This window comes from Trachypithecus francoisi, unplaced genomic scaffold (genome assembly GCF_009764315.1).
Source record: "Trachypithecus francoisi isolate TF-2019V2 unplaced genomic scaffold, Tfra_2.0 Lachesis_group5, whole genome shotgun sequence".
NCBI classification, from domain to species: Eukaryota; Metazoa; Chordata; class Mammalia; order Primates; family Cercopithecidae; genus Trachypithecus; species Trachypithecus francoisi.
Window position 1 is genome coordinate 133,375,211 of NW_022681470.1, and position 13,866 is coordinate 133,389,076.

The 13,866-nt window shown below is 50.9% G+C and overlaps 1 protein-coding gene across 2 annotated transcripts in view; it reads right to left on the reverse strand.

The window, feature by feature from the left end:
• The window catches only part of SIN3B (SIN3 transcription regulator family member B), a 50,311-nt gene that overhangs the window by 11,533 nt on the left and 24,912 nt on the right, over positions 1–13,866 (reverse strand). Inside the window, exons 8-13 of one of the 2 annotated variants that reach the window (XM_033200168.1) lie at positions 13,523–13,641; positions 5,322–5,529; positions 4,901–4,996; positions 4,082–4,198; positions 2,183–2,421; positions 1,301–1,484 (exon numbers count right to left, since the gene is read on the reverse strand). In XM_033200168.1, coding sequence (XP_033056059.1) covers positions 1,301–1,484; positions 2,183–2,421; positions 4,082–4,198; positions 4,901–4,996; positions 5,322–5,529; positions 13,523–13,641 — 963 coding nt within the window. The remainder of the gene's footprint in view (positions 1–1,300; positions 1,485–2,182; positions 2,422–4,081; positions 4,199–4,900; positions 4,997–5,321; positions 5,530–13,522; positions 13,642–13,866) is intronic. The other variant, XM_033200169.1, reaches the window with a different exon arrangement.

Below are 13,866 nucleotides of genomic sequence, written 5' to 3' on the forward strand. Positions count from 1 at the left end.
GCGGGGTCTTGGGCTTGGGGATCCGCCAAGGACTAGAGTGAGGAAGCCAGAGCGGCTGTGGGTAGGCCTGGGGCGAGGGTGGCCCACAGGGAGGGAGGTGGGAGGGAAGGCTCTGGGAGAGGCCTTGGGCCAGCAGCCTGGCTCCTGTGGATTCCGTTTCTATGTTGTAAAAGGAGCGACCGCTCACTGTGCAGTGACAGGAGCAAGATACCAAATCAGGTGAGGCAACACCCCCTGCCCAGGTGGGCACCAGGCTGACAATGCAGCCTGTGCCGTGATCTGGGCACTGCCTGGGGAGCAGCGTGCCCTCCCCAGCCACCTCCTCAGAGTGTTCAAGGACCTTCCCGACAGCTGGCTGTCACTATGCCCAGCACCCTGCCAAGCTTCCCCCTTCAGGATCCTGCAGGCAGGCACTCCCTATGCACAGCCACTAATAGGCCTAGTTCCTGGCAACCTGAGGGCCCCGCTGGTCTTGGTTCTGTAACTCAGGCCTTGTGAGCCTGCAGCCAGGACATGCAGCTGAAAGCCTCAAACCCACTGACTCAGAGCCCTGGCCCCCTGCGACCAGCCCAGGCAAATGCAACCTCTTGTGCCTCAGTTTCTCCACTGGTAAAATCAGAATAATGCCGCAGCCGAGTCAGGTTCAGGAGTGAGGTCAGATGATATATTACTCCTTCTGCATTGCTAACACCGGTGCCCGGCACAGTTGGCAAGAAAGAAATGAAGGCTGCTGCCACCTGCCATCTAAGCTGAAGTCCATCACTGCCCCACAGGAGGGACGGAGATTTCTCTAGACAACAGCAGAGTTGGCCGGGCACAGTGGCTTACACCTTAATCCCAGCACTTTGGGAGGCCGAGGCGGGTGGATCACAAGGTCAGGAGTTCAAGACCAGCCTGGCCAACACGGTGAAACCCGTCTCTACTAAAAATACAAAAATTAGCCAGGTGTGGTGGCACGTGCCTATAGTCCCAGCTACCTGGGAGGCTGAGGCAGGAGAATCGCTTGAACTGGGGAGGTGGAGGTTACAGTGAGCTGAGACCGCACCACTGCACTCTAGCCTGGGCGACAGAGCGGGTGAGACTCTGTCTCCAAACAAACAGACAATGGCAGAGATGCTGGTTCTCCTAGGGCAGGCCACAGGCTGGGCATCACGGAGACATGAACCCTCGCCTCGACACAGCCCTGAAAGGGCAATGCCACTACCCCACCTAAGCACCAGGGAAATAGAGGCACAGACCTGGCGGTCGGGAGAGCCAGGACCCCACCTCCGCCAGCCGGCAGGGTTAGGGAAGGCTGTACCTCATCGTAGACGCTCTCAATCTCGTTGAGCAAGCTCTTGGAGCGCAGGGCCTTGGTGTCGTTCTGCTTGAAGTTCACAGCCTGGTGGTCGAGGGACTTGAGGTACGCCTTCTCATACTGCTCCCGCCAGATCTTGTTGAAACCCTGCTGGGCCTCCCGCCACTCCTCTTCCTTGGCCTTCAGCCTGCGGGGAGAAGAGGGGTCAGCACCAGGGACAAGCCAGGGCATCCTCCCTGAAGCATCCCAGGGCTGGCCTGTCTTCCTCTGGGACTTGACTGAGGGCCCAGGATCCAAGCCCAGCCAGCTCCCAGCCTAGTCTGTGCAGTGGCCTCTATGCACGTCAGAGGAAGGGCGTGATGGCCTTATGGAGCCAACCAATGTGGCCGGCTTCCCGGTTCCTCCGCCTCCTCTCAGGCACCCAGCACTCGCCGCATGGCTGCTAGCTCAACCACTCAGGTCCCTTCCTCAGTCAGCTGTGAGTCCCAAGAGGAGAGGGACTGGGTCTGCCTCACTCAGCTGCGTAACCCCAGGGCCAAGCATTGCACCTGCCTTAAAGTGGCCACTTGATAAATACCTGTTCACTAGCACCGGATGGTGTCCGAGATGCAGCATTAAATAAAATGCAAGCCACAGTGTAGTGGTTGCATCTGACTCTTAAAGCAGTTATTTAGATGTCTAGATGTGATTATGTGCAAGGTGGAAAGTCCTAGAAGGTCACAGTGCTCTCCTCTCAGGAGTGGGAGACTGGGAAAAACAGGAAGCCAGCCCTAGGCCTCAGAGACCTCCCCTGGAGATTACCCCTGTTGACAAACAGCACTAATGAGCTTTCCAGGGGCTCCCTGCGGCAGGGAAGGCAAGGGAAGGCGGGATGCTGCAGGGCACCTTTTCAGGACAACAGGGACAGCGGTGACGGGGTTCTTCTTGAGGCTCTCGATGATCTCCGGGGCCTTGTCGCCATAGATGCGATAGATGGCACGGCGCTGGATCACCTCTGACGTGCCCCCCAGGGAGTCGTCCAGCCGGAACTTCTCCTGGTCTTCTGGCGCCATCCGAGAAAGCTTCTTCTGCACGCTTTCCAACACGCGGATCGTGGCCAAGTTTGTCTCCAGGACAACGTCTAACTATGGAAAGGAAGGCAGGAAGGGGTCAGCCACTGGGGAACTCAAGAGGCCTCAGGGAGGGGCCTGGGACCTCAGAGAGCAGAGGATTTTTGGGGGGTGTGTGTGTGTGTGTGTGTGTATGTGTGTAGGAGACAGGGTCTTGCTCTGTCACCCAGATTGAAGTGCTGTGGCACAATCACAGCTCACTGCAGCCTCAACCTCCTGGGCTTAAACGATCCTCCCAACTTGGCTTCCCAAGTAGCTAGGAATATAGGTGTGCACCACCATGCCTGGCTAATTAAAAAAATTTATGGCCCGGTACGGTGGCTCACGCCTGCAATCTTGGCACTTTGGGAGGCTGAGGCAGGCAGATCACAAGGTCAGGAGTTCGAGACCAGCCTGACCAACATGGTGAAACCCCGTCTCTATTAAAAATACAAAAATTAGCCAGGAATGGTGGCGTGTCTGTAATCCCAGCTACTCAGGAAGCTGAGGCAGGAGAACCGCTTGAACCTGGGAGGCGGAGGTTGCAGTGAGCCTAGATCACGCCACTGGACTCCAGCCTGGGCGACAGAGTGAAACTCTGTCTCAAAAAATAAAATAAATAAAATAAAATAAAATAAAATAATTTTTTTTTTTGTATAGATGGGCTCTTGCTTTGTTGCCGAGGTTGGTCTTGAACTCCTGGCCTCAAGCAGTCCTCCCACCTCAGCCTCCGAAAGTGCAGGGATTACAGGCGTAAGCCATAGTGTCCAGCCAATAACAATTTTAATTACAAAAATTAATTTAGCCTAGACAATAGAGACCCTGTCTCTAAAAAAAGGAAAAAAAATTAGCCAGGTATGGTGGCTCATTCCTTCAATCTCAGCACTTTGGGAGGCCAACGTGGGAGGATTGCTTGAGGCCAGGAGTAGAGACCAGCCTGGGGAACATAGTGAGGCCTCATCTCTACAAAAAAAGTTAAAAAAAAAACCCACCACCTGGGCATGGTAGTGTGCACCTGTGGTTCCAGTTACTCAGGAGGCTGAGGTGGGAGAATCATTTGACCCTGGGAGGTCAAGGCAGCAGTAATCCACGATCGTGCCACTGTACTTTCAGCCTGGGAGACAGAGCAAGCAAAATAAATAAATAAAAATAATAAAAATAAATTTAAATTACGTTAAAGAAACTTTATTTTTTTTTAGGAGACAGGGTCTCACTCTGCTGCCCAGGGTGGAGTGCAGTGGCTCGATCTCGGCTCACTGCAGCCTCGGCCTTTCTGGCTCAAGCAATTCTCCTGCCTCAGCCTCCCAAGTAGCTGGGATTACAGGCACCCGCCACCATGCCTGGCTAATTTTTGTATTTTTGGTAGAGATGAGGTTTCACCATGTTGCCCAGGCTGGTCTCAAACTCCTGAGCTCAAATGATCCACCTGCCTCAGCCTCCCATAGTGCTGGGATTATAGGTGTGTGCCACCATGCCCAGTCCAAACAAAATTTTTAAACAGAAAACAAAAATGCCATCTGGTAGCCAGCCCAGAGGCCAGCAAGACCCAGCAGGAAGCTTCCAGGAGCTGCTGGAATGTGCTGCAATCCCTGCTCCTAAAAGGAGACTGGGGCAGTGGAGGAGGATCAGGACGCATGTCCTGTGGAGAAGGGGGACAGGCATGTGCCGGGGGGCCCGGCCACAGCAGCACACACACCTCGAAGCGCTCGTCCTCACAGCGGTGAAGTTGCTCCTCGTACGGTGTCTTCTTGGAGCTGACGAAGGTGGAGTCCTCAGACCAGGAGGGGAAGGAGACCCAGGTGTCGTTCAGTACCTGCACCGAGAGGAAACGCCGTGAACGGCGCTGCATGCCCCAGGAGCCAAGATTTACTGTTAGCCAATGTAGAAAGTACCAAGATACATAATACAATCCTGATTATATGATAGGCAACTGCCTTATAGAAATGGGAAGGTGAATCAAGTTTTTAAGGGAAAACATGACTTTGGTCAAGTGAACACTCCCTGGGTATTCTGGGAGATTGGTTCCAGAACCACCCTTGGAGACCCGAATCCACAGATACTCAAGTCCCTGATGTCAAATGGAATCCTATTTGCATATAACCTATGCAAAATCATCTCTAGAATACTTATACCTAATGCAATGTAAATGCTGTGTAGATCATTGTTACACTGCATTCTTAAAATGTGGATTACGCTTTATTGCTGTACTGTCATTTTTTGGTTCCTCTTTCCCCACAGATTTTCAATCCATGGTTAGTTGAAACCACAGATGAGGAATCTGCAGATATGGAGGGCTTATTTCATTTCAGACATTGGTAAATTCTCTCTGCAAAGGGTCAGAGAGCAACTATCTCAGACTTTGCAGGCCATCCTGGATGAATACTCAACTCTGCCTTTGTGGTGAGAAAAGCAGCCACAGGCAATATGTAAATGAATGGTTGTGTCTGTGTGCCAATAAAACTTTATTTACAAACACAGGCAGTGGGCCAGGGCCCATGGGCCAGAGTTTGCTGACCCCTGCACTATATCCTGGAATCCAGCAGGTACTCTTGAACTTGGACATGCAGTAATCGTCTGTCCACGAACCCTGGAGAAGTGTCCAATGGTCAAGCTAAACAGAAACACACTGAGGTCAGTGAGCCCGGGACGGAGCAGAATCATGGCAGCAATAAACCTAAGTCAAATAACAGATGAAGAAGCTGAACTCCACATTATCCCTGACACTCTGTGTTTTGCCAAAACTACCAGCAGGGTACAACACTGTTGTCTCTGCTCAAGTGGTCTCGCTGGGCCACATCTCAGCACCACCCATAACCCAACATTCAGGAGGGCTGAGCACATAGCATTTCATTCAAAACGGGGGTATTGGGTGTTTGCTGGGGAGGGGTGGGGGGATGCACCATGTCAGCGAACATGTGAGCCCCAGGGAGCGCTACCTCCTTGCAGATGGCCGTCCTCCCGCTGCACTTGGGCTGCTGGTAGGTTTTGGGGAGTGCCCGGTAGCTGGATCCTATGCGCTTGCAAGATGCATAGTCGATTTCCCGGCTTATCCCATCCCCGGATCTGTCGCTCATGGGTGGCGCGAAAGACAGCTCTTTTACCCCTAGGAAGGACTTGAACTGTGCAAACAGTTCTGGAAATTTCCTTCAAAGATAAAGAAAAATGGTAACTGGTCATCCCCAGGGCCTACTGAGAGGGATCTGGAGATTTTAGAATGGCTTCATGTGGACATTACAGGTTAAACAGAGTCAGAATTCAACATCATGGACGCAAATGAGGCGGTAGAATCCAATACACAGGAAGTCACTGCAAGTCCCAAGGTGTGTGAATGAATGGGCCTCCCACCCCTCTGTCACACACCAGGTCCCTTCCTGTGCCTATTGACCCCATACTCACAGGGAAGCTTTGAAATACACCAGAAAAGATGACTTAAACTGGCAGAAGCTGGAGCCCATGATGTTCCCCTACTGGAAGAGGCCAGGCTTCAGGCCAGGGAGCTGCAAGCCACAGCCAGTCTGCCCACTGCCTGTGTTTTGTTTGGTCTGGTATTTTTTTTTTTTTTTGAGACAGTGTCTCACTCTGTTGCCCAGGCTCAAGGGCCGTGGCATGATCTCAGCTCACTGCAACCTCAAACTCCTGGGCTCAAGAGATCCTCCCACCTCAGCCTCCTCAATAGCTGGGACCACAGGCGTGTGCCACTATGCCCAGCTAATTTCTTTTGTTTTTTTTTTTTTTTGAGACAGAGTTTCCACTCGTCGCCCAGGCTGGGGTGCAATGGCACAATCTCGGCTCACTGAAACCTCCACCTCCTGGGTTCAAGCTATTCTCCTGTCAGCCTTCCAAGTATCTGGGATTACAGGCATGCACCACCATGCCTGGCTAAATTTTGTATTTTTAGTAGAGACGGGGTTTCACCATGTTGGTCAGGCTGGTCTCGAACTCCTGACCTCCAGAGATTCGGCCGCCTCGGCCTCCCAAAGTGCTAGGATTATAGGTGTGAGCCAACATGCCTGGCCAATTTTTAAAATTTTTGTAGAGATGGAGTCTTGCTATGTTGTCCAAGCTGGTCTTGAACTCCTGCCTCAGGCGATCCCTTTCATCTCAACCTCCCAAAGTGCTGGGGTGACAGGAGTGAGCCACCATGCCCAGCCATCCCATTGTAAATAAAGTTTCACTGGCCCACAGTCACGTCCACTTGTGTACGCACTGCCTGTGGCCTGCACAAGAGAGGTATGAGTCATTTCCACATAGCCCATCTGGCCCCTCGGAGATCAAGTTTGCCTATCTCTGATCTACAGTCTTCCTCCCTCATGAGGGAAACTCCTCTCTGTGAACCCCTCTCTGGACACGTGCTTGAAAGTCATAATGTCATGGCTGTGGTCAACGATAGGAAGGCTTTAATGCAAACGACTCTACAATGCCAACTGGATTTCTGTTTAAAATAGTATCAGATCTGGTGGTGTGTGCCTGGAATCCCAGCTACTCAGGAGGCCAAGATGGGAAGATCGCTTCAGCTCAAGAGTTTGAGACCAGCCTGGGCAACACAGCGGGACCCTGTCTCTAAGCAGTAACATCAGATCCTACAAAAAAAAAAAAGGTGCAGTTACTTTGCTGGTGCCACAATCCTGCAGTGACCTAGCCACCCAGCCCACCCTCACATAATGATGCCCCCCCTCAGTGATGTGGCCTCCGTCGTGCTGCGTATTGAAGATCCCTATGCCAACCCTGCTCACAAGGAAAACCCACAAGCCAATGGAAACGTAGGGAGGAAAGATACCAAGAAAACGCTGCAGAGATGCCTGAGGCTACTGCTGGGATAAACACAAATCAGGATCGCTAGAAGGGAATGCTGAACCCCGTTCACCCCGGCTGCCATGTGGCTGCCAGCTGCAAGGGGCAGTTCCCTGGGCCGTGTTCAGCTGCCCAGCCCAGCTGAGCACTTGACTGCAGGTTGAACACGCAGAGGAATGCCACGTGGTGGTGAATGTTCCTAACCCAACCAAGTATTGTGTCAAGAACACGCAGAGGTCCGCTTCTATTCCGCACCTTGCCCCATGCAGACCCTTCCCATAACGCCCTTCCCCGTATGAGTCTCTACGGCCGAAATATGGAAACAAGAACAGCTGACTGGCCCGGCACTGACCATCTGCTCAGCGCCTTGCCTTTCAGATTCTCGCCTTTCATGTTCCTTTTGTCTTCCCCTCTAACCTCCTGACAAACCCAGGAGGGAGGTATGGCCATTTTACAAAGACACTGAGGCTCGCTTGGCTAGTAGGAAGCTGAGTCCCAATTCCAACTCGGGGTAGTCATGTGCCCGCTGGGCGCAGGTGCCAACAACAGCTCCACACACAGCCCCTGGGGGCCCCTTGTCTCAAGTGGGACCCAGGCTCAGAGAGTGCTGGATTCTGAGCCCAGTGGAGGCGACTCAAGGTGAATGTGCATTCCATGTCCATAGAAAAAGCCTACCCATGTGCCCACCACCCACGTCACAGACAGACTCCAGGAGTCCCCGTTTTGGCTGCGACTAGAGTAACACCATCCTGCTCCGGGCTGTTCTTCAGGGCAGTTACAGATCTTCAGCAGCCCAAGAAAGAAAACCCACTGAAAAGATCACCCCAACACGTGCATGCCCAGGACCACCAGGGAAAGGCCTTCTGATAAGCTCAGCTTGACATGCGACGGTCGTAGCCTCAGGAGCATTTGATGTCAACGCCACTGACAGGGAGGACTAGAGACAAACGTCCATTGTTAGAGACCCTGGTAAGGGACAGTCGCTTAAAAATGAGGACATGGGTTCACATCTGATGCTGAAACACTTCCAAGAAATGCTGAGAGAAAAAAAAAAACAAAAGGCATCGAAGCCCAGCCTGACAGCACGCGCCTGTTTACGCTACGCCCAGCAGCCACTGTGCCCAGAAGGCAGAGAACATGCAAAGGGCTGGCTTTGGGGCTGGAGCACCCCGGTTGCTACCTAACAGCCCGCTAAGCTCACCTATGAGTGCTTGTCCTAGGGTAAGTCAGAGGGATTTGATCTGAGCCTCAGTTTCCTTATTTATTTATTTTTTCGAGACAGGGTCTCACGCTGTCACCCAGGCTGAGTGCAGTGGTGAGATCAGGGCTCACTGCAACCTATGCCGAAACTCAAGTGATCCAGCCACCTCAGCCTCCCAAGTAGCTACAGGTACATGCCACCACTTCTGGCTAGTTTCTGACGAGGTCTCACTATGTTGCCCAGGCTGGTTGAGTTTTTTTATTTGTTTTGAGACAGCTCGCTCTGTTGCCCAGGCTGGAGTGCAGTGGTGCAATCTCGGCTCACTGCAACCTCTGCTTCCTGGGTTCAAGCAATTCTCCTGTCTCAGCCTCCCGAGTAGCTGGGACTACAGGCACAGGCCACCATGTCTGGCTAATTTTTTTTAATTTTTAGTAGAGATGGAGTTTCACCATACTGGTTATGCTGGTCCTGAACTCCTGACCTCAAGTGATCCACCTGCCTCAGCCTCTCATAGTGCTAAGATTACAGGCATGAGCTACTGTGCCAGGCCATGGTCTTAAATTCCTGGATGCAAGTGATCCTTCCCCCTCGGCCTCCCAAAGTGCTGGGATTATAGGCATGAGCCACCACGCCTGGCCCCTCACCTTTAAAATAAGTAGGAACTGTATTGAAATGCATCGAATATGTTTTAACTTTATGAATTACTTAAGATGCTAAAAAAAAAAAAAAAAAGAAAGGAAAGGACTTAATTGGTCCCCTTGGGAAGATGATATGAAAGCAGCTCATCACTCGAGGCTGTGACTAGGGAGGAATCGAGACTGTAATCAAGCAGCTATCCTGGGCCACGGCGATCCTCCTGTGCATCCCCAAATGAGTGAGGCAAACCTGGGAGGCTAATATCACAGAAATAACAGGAGCAGGGACAGGTAGAGGGGCGTAAGGACTAGAATTGGAGGGAACCAGAGGTAAGACATATTAGAAAACAAAACCCAGGGCCTGGGCACCATGGCTCACACTTGTAATCCCAGCATTTTGGGAGGCCGAGGCAGGTGGATCACTTGAGGCCAGGAGTTTGAGAGCAGTCTGGCCAAATGGCAAAACTCCGTCTCTACTAAAAATACAAAAAATAGCCGGGCGTGGTGGCAGGCGCCTGTAGTCCCAGCTACTAGGGAGGCTGAGGCAGGAGAGGCACTCGAACCCAGGAGGCGGAGGTTGCAGTGAGGCGAGATTGCACCATTGCACTGCAGCCTGGGCGACAGAGTGAGACTCTGTCTTGAAAAAAAAAAAAGAAAGAAAGAAAAAGAAAAAGAGAGAGGAAGGAAGGAAGGACGGACGGAGGGAGGGAGGGAACAAAACCCGGATGGGGGTGAGACGGAGCCACGTATTTGGCGATGCCCACCTGGGTGGCTGCACCGTCATTAGTGCAGGAGGTGGTCACTCCTGAAGTCAGGACACTCTTGCAATGAGATGGGCAGGGACTGGAACGGTACACGGGGCGCTCCTGGAGTCTATTTTTGAGGCGGGTGGTGGGCAAATGGGTGACTGCTTAATAAAGACTCAAGCCATTTGTCGGCCATGTGGGTTTTTGGGTCTATGCTTTATTTTACATTATATTACCATTGCTCCCAGGCCCCTCTACCCAGTCCCAGTACCCTCCTGAGGCTGACCTGGCCACCAGGGGTTAGAAGCTGCTGTTAGACCTGACCCGCTAATGAGGCTTCTCTTTGTGTAATAGAGGTATAATTTTTTTTTTTTTTTGATACAGGGTCTCACTCTGTCACCCAGGCTAGAGTACAGTGGCGTGATCACAGCTCACTGCAGCCTTGAACCTATTTTCCATTAGTTCCAGCCTGGGCAACAGAGCAAACTGTCTCAAAACAAACGAACGAATGTATACACACACACACACACACACACACACACACATATATTTTTTAAGTTAACGCAAAAGGGCTCACACAGCACCTGTCCCCAGGGTTGATTTAACTTTTTCCCATTTAGAAAAAAAAAAAAGTCCAACTTACTGCCAGCGCTCATTTAATTTTACATAAACACACTCTTTGAAGCTGAAGCAAATCTGATTTTCAATGTGAAAGTAAAATATAAAAACTGTTCTTGGAGTTATTTCTAAACAGAACATCAGAATCATCTGAATCACCAGAATCGTCTATTTTGGAACAGTCAGATTCATCAAATGAATCTTTGGCAAACAACTGTTTGAGAACAATGTTAACATCAAACGTAGGAATGCTATATTTTCCAAGATTTGACATTTTCAGTGATCAAAAATTACTATATTTTGTAACTGGAAATATCACTACTAAAAGCAGAATGCTACACATCAAATGGTATCTTTTATTTCCAAAGTTGATATGACAGCAATGCAAAAATAGTAATAAAAATGAGATGCTTCATGGTCAAGTTATCTCGGGGTAAACGCTGCAGCCGCAAGTGCCGTCAACCACTATCCTTGGGGTAAATGGGAAAAGGGTTAAGGAAGGACTGAATGGGCTGATCACATAACATGTGCACCCACCATGTGCGAGAACCATTGAAAAAAAGAATCATGGCCAGGCACGGTGGCTCACGCCCATAATCTCAGCACTTTGGGAGACCGAGGCAGGCAGACCGCTGGAGGTCAGGAATTCGACACCAGCCTGGCCAACATGGCAAAACCCCACCTCTATTAAACACACAAAAATTAGCCAGGTATGGTGGGGTGGTGCACATCTGTAATCCCAGCTACTCGGGAGGATGAGGCAGGAGAATCGCTTGAACCCGGGAGGTGGAGGTTGCAGTGAGCCAAGATGGTGCCACTGCACTCCAGCCTGGGCAACAGAGCAAGACTCTGTCTTGAAAAAAAAAAAAAACTTCACGTGTTATTTTTCTTGATGCTCTTCCTTTCTTTAGGTCGATCCAAGTTTGTGACTTACATCATTTCCCTCTGCTGAAAAAAACCTCTCTTTTCCTTTTATTGGTGAGATTCTATTGTATTTGAAGGGCCCTGCAGGTAGTACCCACCTGCAGCTCTCGAGAACTCCATGTAGGTCAGTACATTCACTATCCCCATTTTACAGCAAAGAAACAGAGGCTCAGACTGCCTAAGTGACGCACCCCAGTCACAGGGCTGATGTGCAGGAAGCAACACTGGCCCCAGCTGGCTCCCAGGTCTCACACAGCGCTCACAAGCCCGCCTATCCCTACTGTGCATGCTCCTGTGAGCCCAAGAGCAGACACAAGTGTACATAGTTGCTCCCAGGCCCCTCCACCCAGTCCCAGTCCCCTCCTGAGGCTGACCTGGCCAACAGGGGTTAGAAGCTGCCCTTAGACCTGACCCACTAATGAGGCTTCCCTTTGTGCAACAGAGGTGTAATTTTTTTTTTTTTGGATACAGGGTCTCACTCTGTCACCCAGGCTAGAGTACAGTGGCGTGATCACAGCTCACTGCAGCCTTGACCTCCCAGGTTCAAGCTATCCTTCCAGCTGAGCCTCCCAAGTAGCTGGGCCAAGAGGCGTGTGCCATCACCCGACTAATTTTTATATTTTTTAGCAGACAGGGTTTAGCCATGTTGCCCAGACTGGTCTCTAATTCCTGACATCAAGTGATCCACCCACCTTGGCCTCCCAAAATGTTGGGATTACAGGTGTGAGCCACCGTACCCAATCCGAGCCCGACCCAGGTGTCAGAATTTTTTTTTTTTTTGAGACTAAGTCTCGCTCTTGTCGCCCAGGCAGAGTATAATGGCGCGATCTTGGCTCGCTGCAACCTCCACCTCGTGGGTTCAAGCGATTCTCCTGCCTCAGCCTCCCAAGTAGCTGGGATTACAGGTGCCTGCCACCACGCCCGGCTAATTTTTGTATTTTTAGTAGAGATGGAGTTTCACCATGTTGGCCAGGCTTGTCTTGAACTCCTGATCTCAGGCGATCTGCCCACCTCAGCCTCCCAAAGTGCTGGGATTACAAGCATGAGCCGCTGTGCCTGGCCCAAGCGTTAGAATTTTTAAAAGTATTTAACAGGTGAATCTCCAGGGAATTATGCTGGGGGAAAAAAAAAACTTTCTCCCAGAGGGTTCCTCCCGTACAGTTCCGTTACAGTAACATTAGTGTCTAGAGAACAGGTAAGTAGCTGCCAGGGGTTTGAAGAGACTCCAGCTGAGGCAGGGTTTTGGGATGGAGATGAAAGGTCAAGGCCAGAACCCTGACAGTCCTGAAGCTATTCAGGATCTTCACTGCGGCGGATACACGACCCTTCACAGTGAGAAAGTTGTATAAAAACATACACACCAGACGTGTACGAGTAACATGGAGAGTCTGGAAAGATCGGGGGGTTGTGAGAGAGTCAATACAGGAAGTCCTCACTCAACATCATCAACAGGTTTTAGGAAGCTGTGACTTTTAAGTGAAAAGATGTGTAACAAAACCAATGTTGCTACAAGCTAATTGACACATAAACAAGAATGAAGTTCCTACAGCCTATTTCTGGTCACAAAACCATCATCGAATTTCTAAAGGGAGATCGAAACACCTCTAAAATTAAACACTGAAATGAATGCAAGCCACAGGTACACATAAAAAAAGTGAGTAAAAACAAGTAAAATCATGATTTACCCAATGATCCCAATTCAGGGTCTTGGGTGGCCGGACCCCATCCCAGCAGCTTAGAGCACCAGGGGGCACCCATCCTGGACAGGATGCCAGCTCACTGCAGGGCGCTCGCCCCGCCACACTCACTCAGGCTGGGGCCATGGAGACTCACTGCTTCACCTACACTTAACCTAACACGCACATCTTTGGGATGCGGGAGAAAATCCACACAGACATGGGGAGAACATGCAAACTCCACTCAGACCAGAAATGAATGTTTTTTTCTCATTGGTGTTACAACAGTGTTAAATGAAAAGGCATTATTCGAGGACCCTGTATCCTGGTGAGGATACTGACTACAGATGTTACTGTTAAAGGAACCAGCTGGAGGATACCCGGGTGGTGTATTGCTCCTTACAAATGCATGGGAATTGATGATTATCTCTATCACGTCAATCAATAAACAGGACTTTAGTAAAGCACAAAGTAACTAAAAACCAAGTAGATGGAGTTGACAGGAACAGAACCCCCATGGGGAGCCCCGGGAAGTCAGCTGCTCACCCCAGAAATGGGCTGACGAGCTGCAGGAGCTCGGAGCCAGACACCAGCTCCTGGTTGAAGAGCGCGATGCAGCGGAGGAAGTTTTCGTACACCTCCTGGCTCTTCAGCACCCGGCGGACCTGTGGAGAGAGCAGTCAGGGACCACTGTGAACCCCTGCTCCTCAGCCTCTGGGCCTGGCTCACTTGGAAGTCACCCACATGGGTGTGCGATATGGGAACCAGCTGTGTCTGTAAGTAAATGAGATCTGTGCTGCAATTCACACAGCCCATGCACACAATCCATGCACCGATTCACGGCCTCTGCACACGATCTGTGCAGCAATTCACATCCCATGCGTGTAATC